At 36.3% G+C, this 25,351-nt stretch overlaps 1 protein-coding gene across 1 annotated transcript in view; it reads right to left on the minus strand.

The window, feature by feature from the left end:
• PRKX (protein kinase cAMP-dependent X-linked catalytic subunit) overlaps positions 1-25,351 on the minus strand; it is a 59,896-nt gene that overhangs the window by 26,611 nt on the left and 7,934 nt on the right. The window contains exon 2 of the mRNA XM_082333010.1: positions 2,734-2,902. Within this exon, the coding sequence (XP_082189136.1) occupies positions 2,734-2,902 (169 nt within the window). The remainder of the gene's footprint in view (positions 1-2,733; positions 2,903-25,351) is intronic.

Below are 25,351 nucleotides of genomic sequence, written 5' to 3' on the forward strand. Positions count from 1 at the left end.
AAAACACTCTTGAGATGTATTTTAAGGAGTTAGGCAAAGTTGCACCTACAGTAAACAAAGAAAGAGGAACAGGAATGGGCAAAAATGAAGCAAACCACATATTTAAAGAAACACATACAGGGGAGAGGAAGAACAAAACCTGACAATGAATACAGAGAAAAAAATGGAATACCTAGACCATTAAAACACAGTATTTTTTACTGGAATTAATTTCTTCAAGAACTGACTCTTGAAGGATTGTCTATCCACAGAAAAATGGATACGTTATTTGGTATACATGAAAAGTAATGAAAAAAAAAGAACTTTAATATTTGCAATACAGATTGCTTAAAATGGTATTTTAATACACAAAAGGGAAATATTGCAGAAGCTGTGATTAAAATAATATGCATGGTGTCCGGTAATTTTAAAATTCAGCTTCACTACGTAAATTTTGGATGCCATTGTGAACTCTTACAGACAAATAACCTATTTAGCTTATAAGACTATAAGACATGGTTGATTTTTATTAATCCTTGTTCTCTTGAAAAAAATCGAAGATACATGTCAAAATTACAGCACAATATGAACTGCTGCACCCACAGAGTTATGACATGTCACTCAAAAATGTCAGTAAAGATTGCCTAGGAGTCTCCAGTGACCAGTTGTTGCAAGAGCACCAAACAAGTATTTCCAAAAAACAGTTTAAAAAATAAGTAGATAAATAACTTCAGCATCTACAGAAAAACTGATTCAGGACATCCCTACACACAGGCAGAGCATTTCTTAAAAGTAACAAGAAAAAAAATATATAAAAGTCTTTACATATAGGATTACATAGGAAGGATGAACACCAGAAATAAATTACGTACAGCATTACTTTAAAATTTTCCAACATAAAGTGCTAAAAAATACCATATTATGCTGCACTGGCACACATTCTTTGTTTTGCAACCAGAGGAAGATACTATCCACATTTAAGGCAGTGATGCTAATTGAAAATATAAAAAACAGACCATGTAGTTAACACAGTACAAAGGCACTGGAGCAGAACTATATAGAAAAATTTTTCCCCTTTGATAACCGTACATAAATGCTTGTGCAACCTAAAGCACACAAATATTAACATGACTTAAAATTTAACTACCTCATTTCAGCTAGGTTGCTTTGAGCCTCCTTTGCCAAGGGACAAAGGCAGCACATGGACAACTGCATGAGCATAGCTAATGCAGCATCTCATTCAACACGTCAACAGAAAAGGCAGAGAGCTAGAAGACATGAAGAATGTTTGCCTTGCACACAAGTGAACTTCCATTTGAATTGTGTCCTTCCTTTGGCAAGTTTCAAATCTGACATTTTGGAAATAAGGTATGAATGAAATCCAAGAAAACTTCGCAGTTTGGATTTTTGATCACTTCTGTATGGACACAAACCCTCACATCCCTTCCTCTGACTTCTCACCCGAGTTTCTCTATTCCCACATTTGCTGCACTGTTCTAGATGCACAGATGTACTAAGGTTTTTTTTTTTTTTTTGTTTGGTCAGTTGGTTTTGGTAGGGGTTTTTTTGGTTTTGGTTTTTTAAAGAATGTATGTATGTTCCCTCTGTTCCGTTCATATTTTAACCAGTCTAACCAGATGTACTCAGCCTCTCCATCTTGCTTTCCCACATGCATCTCAAACTCCACATACTCTAGAACTCATCTTACTGATACCACACCACACGCAGGATATCTAAACGCTGGCTGGAAACTAATAGCATCATGATGCTGCAAAAAGCAACAGCACACCAGGGAAAAAGCCTCCTTCTGCGGCACTATTTCCGTCTTTCGGATGACTACCATGCTTTTGCCTCTTTTCCCTCTGATACTTTCTTAGCCACAGGGGCAGGCAGCACTCCTGCAGCTAGAGATTAACTAAGGCTAATTTTGTCTAATTTTATGTAAAACTGATTAAGGCAGGTAAATGCAAAACAAATCTTGGTCAATGGCCCTGTATCCATTGCATGAGAAAATATAAATGGAAATTAACCATGCAATTACCCAGAGGTTTAGTTATCTCATTAATAAATATGGACTCAGAAACACAAAAGGCACTGTGGTACTGTGAACAGAAAAGCACGACACCTTCTCTCCTCAATAAATGGATTGGTAGAATCATCACAATTCCACTAAAAAGAGTATTCTTCATGAACTCTGTTTAAATCATATTTCTCAATAGGTTCCATCACTTAACCTCAAATATGGGAATAACAAAGCCCAAGAAGTGCTGCAGTCATTTAAACTCTTTAAAAATAAAGTTTGCAAAAGTAAAGTTCACAAAAGTTTTAAAAAGCAGACACTTAAATCTATATCTTTATCTAGATATCTACAGGAAATATATACGTAGAAATACTTCTTTTCTCGCCATTCTAACATCAAGAATCATTCTAGAAGTCATTTTGATGAGCCAATCCTAACATTTCTTCATTAGTATTTTCCCCTCACTTAAGAAAATTTCTCTACTGCAGTGTAAGAGACACAGTAAAGCTTATAATAAATTATTGCTTAAATGTTTAAATTATGCCTCTTGATTTTAAATTCTTGATTCTTCTATAATAAATATTTTAGTCTGAAGTCTATTTTAGTCTAGATTATATAATAGAAATTAAATGCTTGGTGTCGATTAAGTACATAAGAACTTGCAATGAGACTCCAGAACACTTTAACTGCTCTTTATATGTGAGTTAAATGAATTAAAAAATACAACAACTTACAATCTGATCAAAAACGGGTGGTTGACCTCTTTCAAGACTGACTTCTCATTATGCACATGTTGCTCTTGCTTCAGTCGAATGACATCGGGAATGCTCATTACTTTCAGTGCAAAGTAACGTTTGGCCATTTTTTCCTTCACCAGATGAACACGCCCAAAGGTACCGGTGCCTGAAAAGTCAAAGGAGAAACATCAACTTATTGTAAAAAAGACAAAAAGCAAAGATAATTTACTAAATTAAAACCTACAGGAACTAAATTCCTTTTTTTTTTTTTTTTTTCCTTCATCAATATATCAGTATTACATTTTTTACCTGTTTTCACACAATTTTTTTCTTGGCATTTCTCAACTTCTAGTGATACTGATTTAATAAAAATAATGGTATTGTGATACTGCCACTCTTTGGATAGATACTGGAAGCATTTCTTGCAAAGAAGAGAAATGGTAAGGGAGAAGTATAAAAAAAAAAAAAATAAAAAGTACACAATATATAAGATTCAAATGTAACCAATATGAATGGAACAAGCAAAACTGTTTTCAAGTGCAGAAGAAAGGCTGGGAAACACTCTCTTAAATTTCAGAGACTGTTTTTAATTTAGACTGGGCGGGGAGGGGAGGGATAAACTCAAAAGTAGCATTCAGCTTATTATACCCACAGTGTATGGCATAAGAGGAAAAAAAAAAAATCATCACTGTCCAAGAATGTAATGTTCAATTGTAATAGATTTAATAAATCCTCAACACAAAAAACTCCTTAACTTTCCATACATTATTTATTAAAACAAGGTAGCTAAAAATCAATCAGGGTTTAAAATGTAGGAACTCGTAACACAAAGAGTACAGAATATACAAAAATAATGACGACAACAAAAAAATATTCAAAATATTCATCTACCAAGGTTCAGTGACTGAGAACAGCTGTCTGCAATTATTCAGGTGAGGAGATTATTCCCTTAAATGTGCGCAGAGAGGTGAAGTGATTCAGCAGGATAAGAGCGTGACGGGAAAAATACTTAGAAGTTGCTGACCTTTCTAAAAACAAATAATAATAATAAAAAAATCTCCTTATAGTGCTGCATCAGTATATTACATGGAAACAGTAGATTTCAGGCACTCTTTTTTGTAGTTAATGTATTCCTTTTTCAATTCACTCTTAAAAATATAAAAGGAAAATAAAAACATATTGTCTTTTAAATCATGTATTATGCATTTCTCTATTCAATACAGTAGTCATTAAAGTTCCTTTTAAGTGCACTGCACTCAAGACAATTATACATAACTGAACTGACTATTTCTTTTAGTTTGAAATGAAAGTTAAAACTAGCATGTTTAGCCACACTTGCTATTTGTATTGCAGCACAGTGTTACACAGTTGAAGACGAACACACAGTTCAGCTCGTTGGGTGGTTGCTCATTGTTTTTTCGCTCATTACACAATGCCATGTAGGTTCCATTAGAACAGTACACCAGATATTTTTAATCCTATTCTCTGACAGAAATATGTGCCACTATAAAGGATTCTTGGCATTCAAACAAATTGCCTAACTTGTAAAAGGTCACTCTCTTGTTGAAAAACACCTTCCAAAAGAATAAAAATCTTATACTTAAGCTCACAATCATCCCGTTCTTTGCACATACTCTAGGAAGGCAGCCCATAGAGCTGTTTCAGTATTATTAACTGTTACATCCCTTGATTTCAGATTGTGCTGACCAGTTATGATCAACCTATACTACAAGACAATTTTCTAAGACATGTAGTCAGGGAGGTAAGTATGTACGTGAAAAGAAATAGATTTTTGAGAGAGGTGGGGTGGGAGGAGAGACCAAAAGATGAACTTCCAAAACAGCATTACTTGAGGAGGGGAGAAAAAACAAGGGAGTTGTTGCTTCTAGTAGGTTCAAGAACTTGAGAATTTATAAAAAAGTGTTTGTGTTCTGTATGTGTATTCTCACTTAAAACATTTACATTTTATTTAACAGTTATTCCTTCCAGTCACTTGTAATATTGTTTAAGAGCACCATGTTTACTAAAAACAAAACAAAATACTCATATTTCAAACTAGAAACCAACAACTTCAGCAATCCAGTTTTATGAAACTTGCAGCTCCATTACCAAATACAGCTTTCAAAACCAGCTTTTGAGATAAAACTTCTCACTATGCAAACCCACCAAGGATTACAGTTGTCCAAGCACAAAAGATTCTATCAAAGCAGTTTTACATTCCCACCTGTCCTGAGTTAGAGCTCTTTAACCATGAAAACTGTAAATAGGTCTCAGATAAAGCCTGCTGTTACAGTGAAGTGAGCCACCAGGTTACCCTAGAAAATTTATCATGCAATTAAATCCTTTAACAATGCAGTCACATTACGTGACTATACCTGTAAACAACCTCAATTTCATGGGGATGTGGTTCTGCAGTAAAAAAACCCATACAAAAAAAGGCCCAAAAGCTTCCAAGTAGAGCCATCTGTTCAAGCTACTTAAAATACTGATTATTTACGTCTTAATTTTTTGTCTATACATTCAATAAACTTAGGTTATTTCAAAATTAGGAGCTGAAATTTAAGTTCTGAGTATCTGGAAAACCACTGTCAAGAATAACTATACTCATATTGCACACCGAAACTAAAAATCACTTTGCATTTTTAAGACTTCTAAATGTGGACTTGGGGAAATTAACATTACCAACCCCATAAGTAAATGCTGGTTTTATATGCATTTAAATACTTGAATGAACAAAGGGCTTCCATAGACATATTCAACACGAAAGTCATAAGTGAACACATACCTAATTGTTCCTAGGGCTTTAGTGATCTTATGTTTCATGACTTGTTCTACTTGTCCTAGAAATTTTTATTTTAGAATGCTTTAATTTTTCATTATGCTGTTGGTCTAACTTTACAAATGGTGCTGCTCAAAAATATCAATAGTATTAATAGTAATAATAGCAATCACAAGTTCCATCTATTTTCAAAGAAGGACCTGTCGGGGACTTATTTAGCAATAGTTCTAACTTTAGAAACACGGCCTCTTTAAAAATGTCTCTGCCAGCAGCAGCAAAGCCTGGCAGGCTATTCCAGAATAGTGGCAAGCACCTAATCTAGAGAGCCTCTGGGAAAATCAGAAGACCACACAGACAGGCTAGAACATACAACCTCCCTAACCAGTTTTGTTGAACTGATTGCAGGCAGTCTTTTTTCAAAGATCTTTAGCCCAGTTTCAAGCAATTATGGAAATCAAGATGACAATACAGACCAAGACATTTTCAGACATCTCTTCTCATAATATGAATTTTCTCCCATTCAAGTCTTCTCAGAAAATCCATTAGGCCTACATCAGTTGGCAGTGACAGTACCCAGACACACAACCACCACGCTTCCAGCACTTTTGACAAACAATATGCTCTCTTAAAGCCCTAAAAAAAAAAGGGGGGGTGCGGATGTTCTGGAAATTACTTACACCATTTAAGCTGTTCAGTTAAACTCCTCTCACTGCAAAGAGAGGCAAAGAGCAAACGTGGTGAGTACTATGAATTTTTTCAACCACGGAAAAAAACCATGTGGGGCCCTTAACAAGGAGGAGAAGGGGAACTTGCTGAAACTTAAGAACAGTTGTATAAGAGTATGCAAATGGGGTTTAATTTATGCTTTTCACAGCAACGTACAGGATTAATTGTTCAGCCTTTTTTTTTTTTTCTTTTTAATGCTTAGCCAGTCTTCAGACAACCAGATAAAGTTTGCATACAAAGATGACTACAATTCAAATATCTCACTTCAAACATTTGGTCTGGATCTCCTGCTCATGCTTTTAGCCATTTCTGCAAAGATTTTTAAAATTGTCTCCCTTGCAAATCGGAGAGGAGGAGGGAGGAATGGGATGGGACACGATCGTCAATGTGGGAGGTTGCAACAAGGTATTATGGTTGTTTAGCACAGTCAAGAAAAATCTAGCTGTTTTATAAAAACAGGTCTTATTGTTGTGACTAGGTGGAAATTCTGCCCCTCACATTCATGGAAAGAAAACTAAAAAAATCAAAGCAGCGAAGTGGCAGTGCGTAAGATGGAGGCCCAGCTCCATACATTTGAGGAAAGGTTTTTGGAAGCAGCAAAAGGCAAAGTTATCAGTCTTCTATCAAAGCACCACTGCCTCCTGCCCTCCAGGAAAGAGACACTAAGCTCATGGAACAGTTTTTGTTAATCCCCCTGAAAGAATTGTTCAGTTTTTTTCTCCCTGCTCACCTCAGAGCTCAGCTGCATGAACCAGCTAAATGTGACCCCCTGTGACAGATAAGTAAACATTCCCTAGGATTACCTTAAAATAGAAATATTCTGTACTTGTCCATCTTGCACATAATAATTAAAGGAAGTACAGTGTTTACAGATTTGCACAATATTCTACTGACATTTATTTAATGTTTAGTTCAAAACAAGAGAACTTCAGGGACTGTGCACTGTTCTGGATAGGTCCTGGGACCCACCAAGTACTATCCTGCTGAAGGAAGAGCAATGGCTACACACACACACATGCACACACATGCACGCGCATCCCCACCTGTCTCCATTATAGCATGCAATGCTAGGGTTTTAGAGCAAAAATGCACTTACATCAGAAAATTACACCTCATGAAAACAGTTGTTATTAGAAGGTAATAGTAGTTTATTGGCACAGTCCCCTTCTCCCTGCTAAGACACATAGCAAATGAAGGTTTCCAGCCACCAGTAACAAAAGCAAGTGAAGAGTGCCTGTGCTATCTGCAACATGCAACAACGCAATTCAAGATTTTCAGGACTAAATGGGCAAACAGAACAAGCATGAAAAATGCTAACCACTAATCCAGTATAATCTGTTTACAACAGAAACAAAATTTTTGGATTCCTTTGCAAATTCAGTGTGGTTGCAGAACTTGAAGGAATGCCAGCAATCTTCTCAATTAGGTAACCTTCTCATGTTAAACACGCACAAAGGGAGGAGGCCAAAAACTGCGGAGGACCAGCTCGGCCTAGGTATCAAATGCAAGAAGGGCATTCTCAGCCTTACAAGACAAGCTGGATTCCCTAACACCATGCCAAAACACCACGCACAGCTTCCAGGATTTTACTCGCTTTGAAGCCTAGTAAAAAGAATAAAGAACGTGGGAATACTTCTGATGCAATTTTAGATACTTTTGATGCTAGGAAAACCAATCCTGCAACTTTTGATCAGCTAAACCAACTGAGTGAGTAGTCATGTAGTGACTATTTTGCTATTGATGTAGGTGACTAATGCTCAGTTTGCCTCTTATTTGCTCTCATTAATTAGGCCCAGCTGTTCCAGCTTCCCATCCTTCTAATCCCCAGCTCTTTCTTAAAACCAAGTCTGCCTTGCTCAGATAGATACCATCTGTTTTAATGAAGAATAAAGTAGGTCATGTGAGATCCATAACCCTGAGGGCTGCTTTCTGAGTCCCAACGGGGTTGGTCCTGACTTCCACAGATGCCTACAAAAAGCATCAAATGTATTTGCTTTTACTTACAGTTAGAAGAAATGTTTCCTACTGTGCCACATATTAGTCTTTGTTGGTAGCCAAGCACGACAGGCTGAATTCTGTTGAATATTAGAAATAAACTAGGTGAACTGTATCAGATTACAAACTCACTATTAAACGTTGAGTTTGACTGCCATTTAATCTCTGTCTCATCTCAGGATGGAACTTGAACAGCCTAGAAGTACGTCTTAAAAGGAGGAGTGGGGGTTGTCAGTAATTCTTGACAAAGAAGGGGAAGAAGTGGCACAGCAAAGGAAACCAGCCTGCCCAAACAGACTGGCAATGAGAAGATTAACACTTGAGAGAAAGATATGGGGAAACCACATGACAGGAGCGACTGTGGCTTCTACAACAGAAGATGTGGTTGGCACATGAACAGAGCAACATAGAAAAGGATAATGATTTTGGACATCACAGAAGCCAAGTTCACTTTTTTTTTTATTTTTAAACCCATAGACCAGTGCCAACTGAAAATGCCTTGCAGACTACCACTCAACCTTCCCAAATTCAGTGTCTTCACACTACTCCATGAACGAGCTGTGGATTGATCACCATAACTCTTAGACCGCTGCATCTGTACTTCTATACTACTCCAGAGGGTTCTGATCTAAACCTGAAAAACACACCAGAGAAATAAAGAAATTTAGAGGAGGTTTTTATAGGCTGCCTATTGTTCTGCCTAGAACTGCGTATCTCATATTACTGAATGTAAGAAGTAAACGTCAGACAATACTTTTTGCAAAGCTTTTGTATATCCTTCAATGATCATATATCTGAGGAGGCAGCCTGATCAAAAGAGCTCAAAAGCATATAAAATAGAGATGCCTCGTGTAGTGTTCACCACGTGCAGCTCTGCCAGAGCAGCTTGCTTCTATGACTTTGTTCATTCACCCATTGTGCTATGATTCAGTTTACACCGGGAACTCCTTGGATAGAGAATATGTCTTTCTACTTAGCAATAATGTGAGATACTACACAGCAAGAAATATGCCCACTACATTCCAGGCAAGATCATCACTTTTCAGACTACCTGTCCCAGAAACTTATTGCCAGTGGCATACCAGTGGTTCTCTCTTACTTCTGTTTCGGATTCTAGGCTCATCCCTTGTCAACCCATTTTTCAACTGAAAGCTCAGGATCATTAATTCTTTATCCCAGCTCAGCTGAAAAGAAAGTAGCAATGCATGTTCAAAGTATAGACTAGCTTTTGACTCAAACATGCCGCTGCAAAAATTTTCCACCTCTTTGCTGCTTCCAGATTCCAAAGATCTGACATACTTTCAGGTTCTTCATAATAACACACCACAAAAACTACATTTAACAACCTGGAATTTCGTATAGTCTCTTTTCAACTTCGCACAAGATTTGATATGCCAGAGAATACCAAGGAATTGTGTCAACAACTCTTGTTGTTGACCCACTCATTTAAATCTTACTGAATTGCAATCCTGAAGAATTAAGAACACGGGAATCAGCAGGCTAATCAATACCCATCAGTCAAGCTTCCTGTTTTTCACATAGTTCAGAAACAGATTCCTGATTTCCAAAAAGTGCCATTCAACAGAACACCCATGATGGGAGTTCCTTTCTAATTCCAGATAATTTTTTTTTTTTTTTGGCTCACAACTTATTGGGTGTCTATAAAAATACTGTAACTATTGGGGTGTCTTTAAACAAAATAAGCAGAATCCTTCAAAGTTTCTCCTCGCTCTCTCGTCTTTATTTATTTATTTTGAAATACCAGGGACCAATAAATAAATGATACCAGAAAGTCACCAGCCTGCTGCTGGTAAGATAACCCTTCATAATTTCCATTTCTAAACAGCTCTTGGAACACTGAATTTAAATGCATGTCCATGCCCCTTCACAAAACTTCAACATCCACAATTTTCAGAACAATTCTCATAAATCTGGTATTTCCCCACTTGATTCTTCAATGGTATTTTTGTAACTCTTCCCATGAGACCTCAACTGCAAAATTGTAAAGATGTAAGCATCTTATAAAAACAGCTCAAATAGAAACCTTTAAGGATGTACTCCTTTTTCACCTAGAAACTAAGCTCTACACTACTTTTGCTGAACTAAATTTAGGAGGCCTGTTGAAACAGTGTATTTTAAATTATACCAAATCCCTCCTAAAAGTGAAGCATATCAATCTGTATCGACCCGATTTTAAAAAAACTTGGTCTGTCACATTTTAAAAGACAAGTACAGTTTAAGCTAAGAATTGGGTACCTGTCTGGCTAGCAACACATTCCAAGTTAAAACACTAGAAAGCATTAAATTATATATTTCATCTGATAAGAATTTCAGGCAATTAAAGCATTATCAAAAAGCATCACCTTTTAATAGTTGGAAAAGAATCTGTGTATTAGAAAGTATACTAGCAAGATAGGCCACCATTGGACTTTTTAAAGTTATAAACCATCATTCAAATCCTATTCACAGAATTGCTTCTTTCAAGTAGGGAGAGATTAAAATAAGCATGTTAACCGAGAGCTTCTTGGAATGCAAATATTAAAGAGAAGGATTTTTTTGTGGTGTTTCCCCTCCTCTCCCCAAAAGTCTCTCAAACAACAAAAGCCAAACATACAAAACTCAACATCTAGCCACCTCCTGTTCATTAACTAGTGCTCAACATTCCCATTAAGTTTAGAGTAATTCAGGATTGTTTCTAAAGGAATTTGTGCTCAAAGTTAATCTTTTATAATTGTTTTAATTATTTTTTTCTTTACGTGTTTAAAACCACTATGAAATAGCTTCCTTAAAATGAAACCTAAACCAAATTGATGGACATTTAGGCTAAAAGTTACTATTTTTAATTAAATTACACTTCCACTTACAACAAACAAAATAATACATGAATGCCTCACAAAGTAACCAGACTAAGGCAAAGAGAAAGAAAACCAAAAATATGAGTCTAGTATTGCTCTAGGTATCATCAAATCCCAGATTGTAGGCTGCAAGATTCCTTTTGATTGGTTTAAAAAAAATAAATTAAAAAAAAAGCTGTGACAGAAACATTTTATATTATAATGCAAAACAATGCAGTCTCTCTTCAGATACTGTTTAATTTTGAGTCTGCTGTTGTGAATACATAGCTCCTACTTCTTGAGTTGGGATTAGTACCACATTCAAAATTTTGAACTCGATGTCCCATAAGCAGTCTAAGCCAAAAGGGATTGACCTCTAATTTTCTATGAAGAATAATAAATTGCAGTTTATCTCTGGTAGTGCATGAAGAATCAATTCTGGTAAATCATTAATACACCATTTTTCACTTATTCTATTCTAGTGAAGAGCTAGAAGTACTTCCCCATTGACTTTTTTCCTCTCCCAATGAAGGTAAGAAGAAAGATGGTGAGTAAAGCCTATGCAGGGACATACTAAATTGGAAAAAAACAGCTCTGTTGCTAAGTTTAATTCCCACAATCAAATCTTTATACAAGAGGACAGTAAAGCTTTCTCTCTCATTATTTATCAGCACTTCTATCTTCACCTTCAGTTTCCCTGTTTACAGGAAGCATTTACAAAACTGATTTGGCTAGTTGCTTTACTCAAACTCAGCATGGAGATATTTAGAATCATAGAATGTCCTGAGTTGGAAGGGATCCACAAGGATCATCGAGTCCAACTCCTGTCCCTGCACAGGACAACCCCAAAATTCACACCATATGTCTGAGGGCATTGTCCAATTGCTTCTTGAATGCTGTCAGGCTTGGCGCCATGACTGCCTCCAGGGGGAGCTTGTTCCAGTGCTCCACTACCCTCTGGGTGAAGAACCTTTTCCTAATGTCCAACCTAAAACCTCCCCTGGCATATCTTCCTGCCGTTCCCTCGGGTCCTATCATTGCTCACCAGGGAGAAGAGATCAGTGTCTGCCCCACCTCTTCCCCTTGTGAGGAAGCTGTAGACTGCGATGAGGTCTCCCCTCAGTCTCCTCTTCTCCAGGCTGAACAGACCAAGTGACTTCAGCCGCTCCTCATATGGCTTCCCCTCTAAACCCTTCACCATCTTCATGGCTCTCCTCTGGACCCTCTCTAGTAGCTTTGTATCCTTTTCGTACTGTGGGGCCCAAAACTGCACACAGTGCTCAAGATGAGGCCGCACCGCGGCCACACCGCGGAGTAGAGCAGGACAATCACCTCCCTCGACCAGCCAGCCATACAGTGCTTGATGCACCCCAGGACACAGTTGGTTGTCCTGCCTGCCAGGACACACCGTTGGCTTATGTTCAACTTGCCATCGACCAGAACCCCCAGATCCCTCTCCACAGGGCTGCTCTCCAGCCTCTCGTTCCCCAGTCTGTATGTACATCCAGGGTTGCCATGTCCCAGGTGCAAAATCCAGCACTCGCCCTCGTTAAACTTCATATGGTTGGTGATTGCCCAGCTCTCTAATTTGTCCAGTCTCTCTGCAGGGCCTCTCTGCCCTCGAGAGTGTCAACGGCTCCTCCCAGTTCTGTGTCATTTAGTTCCGTTTTTCACAAAACAAAATAACAAAAAAAACTTGCTGTGTCACAAAGTCAAGGACAGACTTAAAACCTTTTCAAGTAACTTCAACTAAAGGAAACAGTCATTAAGGTCCTAAAAGTTTAAAACAGCACCTCTGTAGAAGATAACACCATAGTTCAGGTACTTAATAGATTGTTCCAGCAGCTTTTGCTCTGTCAATTGCCACAGTTTAACATACTAGGTCCTATATGTTGCTGCGAAACTACTGTATGGACAAAACTTATAATTATACCCAAAGGAAACAGAAAACCTTAAAATAAAGTTGAACCAGCCAAACAACTACAAAACATGGCTGTGCCCAAAACTCATGTTCTCATCTAAGAAAAATAAATAAAAATAACATTTTTATGACTAAGAAACAAACACACACAAATGCAATAATCCGTAAAGGATTTAAAGAGCCGCTTTGTTCCATAAAAGTTAAAGTTGCACGGAGTCTAACAAAGACCAGAGATACATGCAGCAGCATGGGTCGAAACTTGAACAGCAGTCTCCTCTGAACTATGTGAGGCTAAATAGGGGTACTTAGTAGGTATTTAACACCTGATTAGCCACTTTCTTTTTCAACCCATAAATATGTGCTTCTACACACTTCTAGGATTCTGACATAATCAGCATATTTTTGTCTGTCCTGAAACTCAGCTCTTGCAGATTTTTTTCTTTGTTTTCTCCGAAAGAACTACTTGATGCAAGTTCAGTCCCATATTAATGCAAAGAAAATATCAGGCCTCATAATCTTGACTGTGTCCTTTTAAAAAGCAAACAAAAAAATCTTGTTAAAGTACAAAGGTTTATTATTGCTGAATGAATGTAATAAAAGCCACATTGTTTGTACTTGAACGATTTCCTCCTTCACCAGTGCTGGACAGAAGCCTTTGAGGGACTGGTACCTCTTATAATACATTCCTTTTAATTACATTTCACTTCCATCTTCATCTAAAGTAGTGCTAAAGGAGAAACAAATCAAGGGGGACATTTCACATAGTGCACAAAGACTGCATTTTAAAATACTTTTAAAACAGATTACCTATTCACTACTTAATATGGTATTTCTACAATGCTTTTAAAGTATAAGATTGAAGAGTAAATTATGTTGAAGAGCTCCTGGATGGAGACAGATCAAAGACTTTGACTTAATTTAAATGCACTCAGCACATTTTAGTTCTCTTGTATGTTTCAGGAAATAGCTAAATAGGCAACTAATTGAAAACTGTTCAAGATCACCTATTCCCTGCTATTTTGCATGTTACCACAGAATTAGGCACAGAAGGCCCTAGTCTGGAAACACACTTGCATTATTTATTTATGCACATGTATACCAGCAAAATTGCGATTTAGCTAGAAAGGCCAGGTTGAAATCCAGATACACTAATATTCAGAAAGCAAATTCTATCAAATTAGCAGTGAAATTAAAGTTCAGTGGTGGCCAATATCTACTTTTCCAGGTTTTTTTAAGTTTAACCTTTTTTCATTCAGAATTTTGACTTTCATTTTTAAAATTTCACTGACCTAAAGCTAACTCAGGATAACAAAAAAAAAAAAAAAAAAAGCCAAACCTCTGGACATTCACATTGAAGACAAAGCCTATCCACTGAGTAGTAGTTAAAGGCCTTGAAGCATCAGGAAGTTTGTTCTTCACATGATACCCTCAAACCTTAAGACTGATATTTTCGAAAAATGACAAACTAGAGTTCTTTCTTCTTTCAAATATAGAAGATTACCACAGAGGACCATGTAGCCCCATATCATCTCTTTATGGTTGGACATTGAAAGATACAATGGATATATGTCCTGAAAGGCTGCCATTGGTCTTGGCCTGTTGCAATTTATGGTGGGAACGTATAAAAAGTCTTTTCACAATACAAAAAACCAGAAGTAGTAAAGTTGCAGGCTAACCATGTACAAGCAGTAACTGACCAGCTTGTTTGTACCCCTAACACAAGCTGAGAGAGAATTTCTCCATCTTTTAGGCAAACAACCAACAGCCTCCCCAGACACCTTGAGTTGGAACTTCCTCACTTATTACAGAGCTTACCTTTGGACCAGCCAGGTGGAAACCTTTCCAAGTCAACAGAGGGGAAAAAAAGGGCACTTCTATATTCAATTGAGCAGTTTCACACATCCTTTATGAACCCAGAAGGACTTATTTCCTTCTGCTGATTATATATGGCACTTACATAAAGTGATTCTACACGTGTAGGTTTGACAGTCATTTACACTGCATAGGTCTACATTCAGATAGATGAAACCAACCTTGAAGTTATATGGTCTAAGTGCAAGTGGGACTTCATGACATGGAAATTATTGATACAGAATATGCTAATTTGTATAAGGAACTATACATTTGTGAGGTTTAAAAAAAGAATTGTTAGCAACTCACTAAATTCTTCATACGTCTCACAAACTATGCCACATGATACCTATGCAACTTTATAATCTTCAGCACTCACCCAAATAAAACTTACTGGCACAATACCATGAATGTGCTACTAAAAAAGTCAGCTCATTCATCTAGCAATTTTTTAAAAATACTGATATAGTTAACAAACAGAGATTGCACACAGGAAAGAAGAGATGCAGTTTTTACAAATAATCACAGCTCAAACCACATCCAATTTGCAAGCTTGCATTTACCCACGTAATCTGTAAATTCACGTATGCTATTCAAGTTTATACAGCACAAAATAGTCTTAGGAGGTACTTGAAACTATCGTTATGTTTACCTTACACTTGAGCTGTTATGCAGTCAAAAACAGAAAAAAAGATTTCTGATGCAACTAAGCACTTTTCTGAAAACTTTATTTAGTTTGATCTTTGTTTTGAACGGGTTGTACTGAGTACTAAAGATTTTATTATAATATGCACAAAGGACTTAGTGTTGTAACTATAGCAAAATGAATACCTTCTTGAAAGACTCAAATAATTTCTTTGCATCTATAAGCTATGAACAGTGTGCTGGGACACTGAGACCCTGTATTCTGTCTTCCGTAAATCAAGTTTTACAGAACAAAATCAAGCTACAAGCCAATAAGAATCTTCTCCTAAAACACTATTTCAATCTGGAACAAGCACTGCAAATGGATTTATTTTTGGTTAAAGGTTAATACAGGGAGAATTCATGAGTGGAACAAAGTATTCCTCAAAGGGAAGGCTTTGTTTATATTCATAAGGCTGTATCAACTGATATTCCTGAGACACAACAGACTAAAGATGCATTATGTGTCTAGAATTTACTTCACGTGTTCATTACCTTTCCAAATTCTCTCATACTACACCATACAAAAAAATAGTGTAACACTGTCCCAGGAAAGGTGATGAAATCACTGTTATTTGGCATTAGAATGGACATCATAATATTCTCCACATAAAGAGCTATTATGTGAGAAAGAGGAAGTAAGTCTAGAATATCCAAATAAGGTTATATCTGATATGGAACTGGAACAAGTGCACTAACACAAATATTAAGTTTCAAAATCCCAGTCTCCAAATTCCATTCTCAAATATCAAGCAAACATTTCAGAAGAAAATCTCTGTAGTGCCCAGGAATTACATTACTGATAGAAGACTGAAAATATTCTTTGTATTAATACCTAATGTTACTGAAGACATGCCAGTGTTATTTTAACAGTTATGTCTAGTGTAAACACTTAAATACTCTAGCAGAAAAGGACTGTGGTCTGTAATTTTTCACGCTATTCAGGATTGTATGGACCACTACACAGTTTTTTCTTCTACAATGCAGAAACATAGGTCTAAACTCAATTAAAATTCTGCTCTGTTTTCTAACTTCAGTTCAGCCTACTATGTGACTGAAAAACACAATGGATAGATTCGTTTTTTCTATTTTTACTATACAGCTTCTTAATAGGAAAGAAAAGCCACTCTACAAAGTTTCCACAGTTAAAAGCCAACTGCCCTTTTTAGTTTTATATACACACTTTTCTTTCCCTCCCGTCTCCAAACTGCGATCCAGTCTCTCTCCAATAGTATACCTCTGAATATCATACCCAAGAAACACATTCAAGCCAACGAATAAGACTTTAAATAGAAGGTTGTACATAATTGACAATTATTTAAATGGACAAAGATGAACCAGGATGAGAACATTTGAGAATTTATGAAAGAGTACACCCAAACAACCTACAAATATATTCCTTTCATGAAACAACCTTGATTTTCAAAGTGACTCTCAAGAAACAAACTGTACAAGAAAATGGAAATCAAGGGGTGAGTGGGTCGCTACAGTCAACACTGAAGTAAGTTTCAGAGGCTTTGGCATATATTATAACAATACAATTAATTTTGCAACAGTAAGGATAGACTTTTTGATACGAGATGGCATTTTTGTGCTGGACATTGTTTCTGTACAGTTCTTCCCTATTTTTTTTTATTTTTTTTTTTTAAAAGCATAAAATCATCTAAGGTACAATATTTATTTTAACACCATTTTCATTAAATATAGTGTGCTAATTTCATACATCTGAAAACACAGGTGGGAAGATGCAGTATGTCACGAACAGGCAATGATATAGGTGAACTCCCTAAACAATAAATTTTTCCCCATCCAAAAGCAAGCTTGACATACAAGGTTACGGAAATAAATCCCATTGGCAATGACTATTAGCTGCCCCTTAACAAAAATATTTTAAAAGTAAATATATAATAAAGAATTTATCAGGTTCAAAATTATTCATGAGTCACAATATGAAACTAAGAATTCTTCATACAGTCACATGAAGAGCAAAGAGAAGGATAAGGTTCAAAATTAAACACCAATGACACATGGAAATAAAATATCCTACAGTACATATGCTTCAATCACACATAGGCCAAGGCTGTTAAGATTGCCGAAAGAATGCTTTGTTTGGACAGATGAGCACAATTTTGCTTACCTTGATTTACACTTACCAAGCTGCAATATTCACTCCTAAATTTCCAAGCTAATATGAACACTGGAGAAGAGCTAAGCTCATTACTTCTTGGAATATTTATATCAAAATGCAGGTAAGTGATTTCAGACCGATTTTATACTATTTGATAGCCAGTTTTATAGAATGACCTACTTACCCAATATAAAACAGTATGTGTAGTGTGAGAAGGCTTAAATCTAAGAAAATCAAAACCTGTATTGCAGAACACTACTAAATCCCATTATGGCACAGTATATGCCTCTTTAAATTGCATATAATCTTTCAAAGTAACAGATCTCGAGTAATTTCTGATGGCAATTGTTTTAAACTTTTTCTAACTTATTTACGAGTAGGCCTTTCTTAAATATTATCCGTCAATTCAAGGACTGGCTCCATTAAAATAAAAAAAAGTCACCTCATCCTCATGTTGTAGGATTTGAACACCACCACAGACAAAAATCCATATAAATGCAGAAGAAGGAAAACAGTAGGCACGTATGTGAGCACAGACCCTACACAAATCTTTCAGTAAGACCTGAGAACTTGCCATAAAATCTGAAAGCACTTCAAACACTGACAAACAAATTTAGTTCAGTTTTTAAATGCATTGAGAAGAAAAGACCACATTACTGTTCACAGGTATTGAGTTTGGGCTGATAAAATCTCATCCTTACTAATGACCCAGTGTTCAAGACTCACCTCAAATTGCAGAATCTCAGCCTAACAATTCATTGGATTCACCCACTAACCTGATGGTGACTAAGCTCAAAGTAGAACAGTGGCAAATCACTTAAGTTGTGTACACAAGAAAAGTCAATTGAGATGTTAACAACTGCATTTCAGGACAACTGTTTGGACAATACACTGACTCAATACACATGAACAGCTCTCCATCCTAAGTGGACTGGCTAATCTAAACAATGCCTCAAATGGAAAACAAAGCTTTAGAAAGAAAACCAAACAAAAATCCCAAAAGCCCCTCTCCATTATCTGTGATGGTCAAAAGCATCAGGAGATCAGAACCTTGAGATCTAAAACTGATCAGTCCATGATTAGTGTCACCTGTTTACACCCCTTCTCACAAACCTCTCTACTCTAGACACGAGTTTAACTTTTACATATAGTGCATTTAGAATACTGCATGGAAACGGATTTTCAGCATTAAAGATTTATCAATTGCTCTATTCCACAGGCCCTGAGGAGTTATTTCCCAGATCTTAACTCATAATGCTCTGTATGGTCATAAAGAGTACCAAGTGTATTATATAGTAGTAATAACAGTGAAGACTACTAGATAGACCTTACTAATAGAGACACAATTTCCAATCCGTCATATCACAGTTACAGTTATGAGCTTGTCAGCTGTACAGAGCCCTTTTTATGTCCCCAGTGTTCTCACCTTCCAGTCACTGAAAGCAGTTAGTCATTAATACCCAAATCTTGACAATAAAATCAAGTTCTCTTTTTTTCGTAAGAATAAATACTTTCTTTTAGATTTTCTGTTATTTCACTGTGCTATCCTATGTATGTCTTCATCGTACATCAAATTTCTTAGCAACACAAACCCATAGATGTAGATATATGAATATATATAATATATATACACATACACCACCCCCCCCCCATTTACCCAGCCACAGGTTAATTTATTTTGTTGTTTACTGCCATAGTTGTTTCTCACTTCTACTCTCTCCCATTCTCTTGCCCCATAAAATCTCAGAATTAATTATATGAACCTAGTCTGACATATTTAAAAATAGGATCACAGTCTGCAGTAAAGAGAGCAATGAATAGAAAATCCAACACCACCTTGATAGAAGAGATTATATTACAGCTAATTGAATTCATGAGCTGTAGTTCACACACCAAGAGTAGTCGACATGCCCTTGTAGACTCTGTTTCTCCAAAATTGTAGCATCATTGCTTACTAAGAGGTTCATTCGCTATTATAGTTGACATAGCACACCTTTCAACAGAAATGCATTTTAAATTATTCATTAAAAAGAATAAGCATTTAAATATAATTTATAATTCAGGACTTACTCTTAAAGAAATAGTGCACAAGCAATGTGCTAAACTTAGAAGGCAGGGCCAGATATAAGGATCAGAAGTGAACACAAAAACAGTCTATCTGGGCCGGGTCATCGGTTCATTTATGACCCAAACCAGTTGTAACTGAAAGTTACTGGTACCTGACGGTTATTAGTTTATCATCCAGCAACACTTTTTACAGAAGCTGAAGCATGTTAAGTTTTAAGCAGCAAAGATAAAAGGCATACTTCTGCCCTGAAGAGAGATGAAATATGCCAAACAAGAAAAATTATTAGGCATATTAGGTATGTTCTATGAAGTGAACTGCAGTTTGTTTCAGATGCTTGCACATTTCCTAGGAACAAGTAACAGTCTCAGAAGTCAGAACAGAGACTGATGAAATTATTATTTCATATATAAGAGGTCCTCCTACATCACTGATTGAAGAGGAAACTAGCATTGCACTATCCAAAATATACCTCCTCAGGAGGTACCAGAAGAAAACTGTGCCAATGACTAATACAAATATCTTCCTTCTTGACATAAAAATTAAATGTTATCCTTAATAGGATTTGCCAGTACACAAGTGCCATCAATGTTTAAAGAGTCCCTAAGCACCTATTTTCACTGTGCTGCCCTTTTTAGTCAAGTCGAGTTTACTGAGTTTCTGTGTCTTTAAAATGAGGTCTGTGTATGACATGCAAAACTCTTTAGAGATGACTGTACTTTATGGTAAATTATTCAATAATTTGCACCCAAAAAAAGGATTTTTCTTGCTTACAAAACTAAACCAACTATGCTATGGAAGGATCTCCAAAGCAAAGTGATCAAACAGTATGGCTTTTTTCCTCTTCTCTGCTCTCCCCCTCCCACAAGTGTCCTAGCATTTCTAGGTTGGGTTTGGTTTTTTTTTTTTTCCTATTACTACAATCATTGTTTAATTTTATTTCAAGAATCATACTTCATAGAACCAAAGGAGGCCAAGCAACAAAGTTGTGTTTGCTCTCAAACAATGCAGCTCCTAACATCTCTATCAAAAATTAAAGCCAATTAGGCTAGAAATCACAACTGGTCTGGGAGTATCTGGAGTTCTGAATCTCTCCTTAGCTGTTACATCCAATTGACATTAAGAGACTTTTTTCCTCCTACAAATATTTTAAATGCCAAAACACGGGAAGATTAGAGAGAGGTTTATCAACGTATTTTATTACAGGAGATAAACTGGCAATATTTCATGCCAGAGTGCCCAACTTTCAGATACCAGTGAATCCATAGCTGGCTTATTTCCACATAAAGTTGCTGACATTGCACACTCAGTATTAACAAGCAACAACTACAACTTCAGTTACACCTACCAAATCAAGCACTAGTAACATTTGTTTCTTCACATATAATCCTTTAAAATACCCAATCATGCTCCTAGCCCGACTTTCACTCTGTTCTACTTGTTTTGCTCCGGAAAGAAACAATATCGAGGAAACACAAACCTACCTAAACAAAATGGAAGAGTGTCTCAAAAACTGCATTAAGTCCCCTTACCCTACTCTCTTTTTCCAACATAATTTTTAAATAGGGATTCCAACATTCTCAACCAAAGGTATAGACTCACCTATGCATTCATCTCCGTTAACTGCCCACCAGCCTTCTCTGACTATTCATCCACTTTGGTAGTCCCCATTTCACTAAGAACCATCTTTATTAAAATACTAATAGCAACCATGCAAAAAAAAAGTCAGTAAAATTAAAAAATAATGTTTAAAATTAAGACATAGGTGTGAACCCTTGCCTCCAAATACATAGCATCAAAGCATTTCACTTGCAATTAAACATTTAAGATCAAGATTCAAAGACAAAATTATTTATATTGCAAGCTTTTATCACTGAGGTACACTCCTAGGAAACTTTTAAAAGCAATGTGAAACAGGCATAATCTAAGCTATGAAATCAATAACTATGCAATCAACTCCTGTTTTAGTTTTAAGTTATATGGGTTTACCTGCAGACCTGTCAGAAAAAAATACAGATTGCTGAGGGACTGGCTAATCAGACACAAAGCCAGCTGTCTTCCGTGTTTCCCATTTCACAATGTTGCTTCTCTGTTTACTATTAGCATGTATCGCAAGCTTTTCTCAACAAATAAAGAATTCACTGATAAGTAACATAACCTGCAGTATAGTACAATTCATACATATTTCATGTTAAAAGAATATTAAAAGTCCTTGCTAAACAGGATTTTGAGATTCTATGTCTTAATCTGCCTCTGATGTCAGTCAGATTGAATATTTATGGAATTACACCCTAGCCACATCTTATGCTCAACTTCTGCTCACAAAATTAAATCATGTTATACTTTTTTTTTTTTTTTCGGGGGGGGGGGGGGGGGATTCCAAAATATCTTTTAGATTTCAAATGTCAAATACTATTATTTCACAAAATGCACATGACCCACTCAAATTGTCCTATCATAGATTTCCAGAGCATTGTTTTCCCAGAATTAGCCCAAATCAAGCCAACAAGGCTGTACTCTGCCTAACTCACAACAATGCAGTAGGAGCATTGAAAAAATTTAGGCCTACCTAACAACAAAGGCAGCAAAAAATCACCACCACCAAAATAAATCTTTAGCATACAATAAGTGTTGCAGACAAAAAGAGTTGAGATAATTCTAGAACCTCTCTCCACTGAGACATTTAGAACAAAGGATACAGTTTATTTTATTAAACACTTAAAAGGGATAGCTTTCACAGGCTTTACAGCACCAGAAATGGATGTGCCCCAATTTTTTTCTACTTTTCAACTGATGAAGGATGAAGTGTATACAACTGAAATCCAAAAAATTAAAACAACACCTTTTTCTCCCCCAAGAGGAAATATGTTTCCATGTCTTTTAAAATATTTTGCATTAACTTTGGCGTTAGTTCTTTTTTTCAGATTCTTTCCAAATCTCTTCTGTTACTTTGTTTTCCTTCTAATGGGTCTGTCTTGTAGGACATACTGTCTTTCTCACAGCTTCTTCCCAGATGCCTTTTCTAGCAGAAAAAAAAAGTAACAAAACCAACATTAATCAAGGAAAATTTTCCATGAACAGATCCAAGGAATTACTGCTACTCACTGGGAAATTACTAGAAGACATGCAGAAAGCTTTAAAACAAAACAATTTGAATGAAGTTGCAATATTGCGAAACTTTTAGAAATATTTTTAAATTTATTATACCGCAAATGACATCCAAAGATATTAATCAATGAGCAATTTCTACATATATGGATGCTAGCATGAATTTATTTTAAGTGGATTAAACTATGTCAGTCACTAAAAAAGGAGGAAGAACAATGCTGTTGATTCAGTATAACTTCTATGTCCATCACTTCTGAGTGTGACAACTGGGTGGGTTAAATAAAGACATACTGCAGAAGTCTTCATAGGCCTTTGAAAGTCACAGAAGTCAGGGAGAGTTTAGTGCCTCAGAACACAAGTTCAGCATACTGACATGCAACCTGAAACATTTTGATGAAAGAGGGGACAAGAATCCCAGTTTAGAAACTGACCAGCAGCTGTCCTCATTGTTCCTTCTCCAGGGACAGACAAGGAGTTACCTTCTAATCTTCCTGAAAACAAACTAAAATTTTACAATGCATACTCTGAAGTTATTTTTGGCAGGCCATGCAAATTAAAACTGTACAGGCTATCATCTCCTGCACCCATGGAGCTGTAAGAAGCCAATACCAAGCTGGGAGGAAGAGGTCTGAGGCTAGAAGTCTGTCATCAGTTTTGGGGCAGGTGGCTAGAGAAGTCTGCTATTATAGCACCCAGAAGTTTCACATAAACGCAGTCAGCTCCCAGCTTCTTATTTTTTATATTCACCATCCATATAGCTATTACAGTGCATCTTAATTAGTAGATCAGCAAAGTAAAAATCTTACACCCAGTTTAGCCTGTTTTTGAAGAGTCTATGGAGGGAAAGCTCTTTTAACATCTTCCTAAACAATTTTGGAGCATTTAATTTACTGACTGAAACAATACCTAAGAGGCATAAAAAGCGATACTAACTAGACATTTTGCTTTAATCCAGAGAGCTCCCTGCACCTTCAACAATAATGGCAGTGTCATTACCGTAAATATTTCAGATTGCTCAGAGTCCCCACATTCCCCAATACAAACAGAACAACACTTAAGCAAATGCCAAGAACACTGTGTAAGAAGCTACATTTTAACTAAGAACCATACCAAAACTCAAAAAATACAGCATAGTGGGCACCTTAAATCATCACTTTACATCATTTTGGTAACAAACCATTACCTCCTTTGTAAGTATCACGTGGAAAACAAAAATCCCAAACCTTGGCAGCTTCACATGCTTTCCTCTTGCATTAGACAATGTCAGAGATTATATAGTCACATTTTCCAGGCAAAATAATGTACTGCATTGGTAGCTTTAGTGCTTTTTAGAAGTATGCATAAGACAATGCCAAGTGTACACAAGAAAAACGGATGCATGTCTAAATCACACGTTACAACTGCTAATAATAGTTTAGATTATATAGTTCTTCTGCCTTGAGTTGCCTTTCCCAGGTACTCCAATAAATACAAAATAGAAATCATTACACCTGAATTCTTGCAAATTGTGTGGTAGAATCAAATTAACAAATACCAGATATGTGACCTTTCCTGAAAAATTAGCTCAGAATCAATCCTTTAGGGAAGTAAAAAATATCCTAGTAAAAAAAAAAAAAAAAAAAAAAAAGCTACATGCTGTAGATATACTGTATGAATAGTTTGTAGAAACAAAGATCTGCTAAGTACAATTAAGAAGTCCTGTATCTGCTGACAGAAAATGAGCAGAAGACTTCCATATTCTCACTCTTCCTACATCAAGCTGTAGAATTGTAGAACTTACGGTTTATGAGTTTATATAATTTTAAATATATATGCATATGTGTGTATATCTATATAAAATTTATAATCCAATAGAGAAAGCTGTAGGTGATATTCAAACTGAATATCCAGAAAAGAAACAAGAGCAAAGAAGATTTTACATAAAAATTAGTCTGTTTTAGACACCATAACTTGTTGGCATAAGGGATATGAAATACATTGCAAGCCAAATAAAACCATATAACCAATCTACTTTTACTTTGGTATTAAATAAACACTCCCCAACAAATAAAGAGTCACAAGACTAGAAATCCAGATATTTCACAAAGTACTCAAATTGCCTGAGAGGTGCAGTTCAGATCTACTTAAGCATCATGTAGGTCAAATTGAGCTGGACTTCCTTGCTCCCTCAATAGACTAAGAAAGTTGAGGTCAAAGCAGGACTTCGGGAATGGTTCTACTGACCAGATCAACCCAACCGGACAAGTCTAACATCCCATGGCCATTGGTATTATACAGATATGTTATACCGTGCAGTTTAGTCACGTGGAAATGATGCTTCCTTCATTAATTCTAATGTGTTTCAGTTATAAATAAATAAATAAAACACACACACTAGCAATTTGTCTGAGGTGAAGCGCATCGAAGCAGACCAATTGATTCCCTGGAGAAAAATGACAACACATTTACACAGAAGTTACTCTCAATCAATTAACAGACCAGCTATCAGCTGCTCTAAACTGGGATGGGAGCAAAGACAGAGGGC

Source organism: Platalea leucorodia (assembly GCF_965183815.1).
Source record: "Platalea leucorodia genome assembly, chromosome: 2".
NCBI classification, from domain to species: Eukaryota; Metazoa; Chordata; class Aves; order Pelecaniformes; family Threskiornithidae; genus Platalea; species Platalea leucorodia.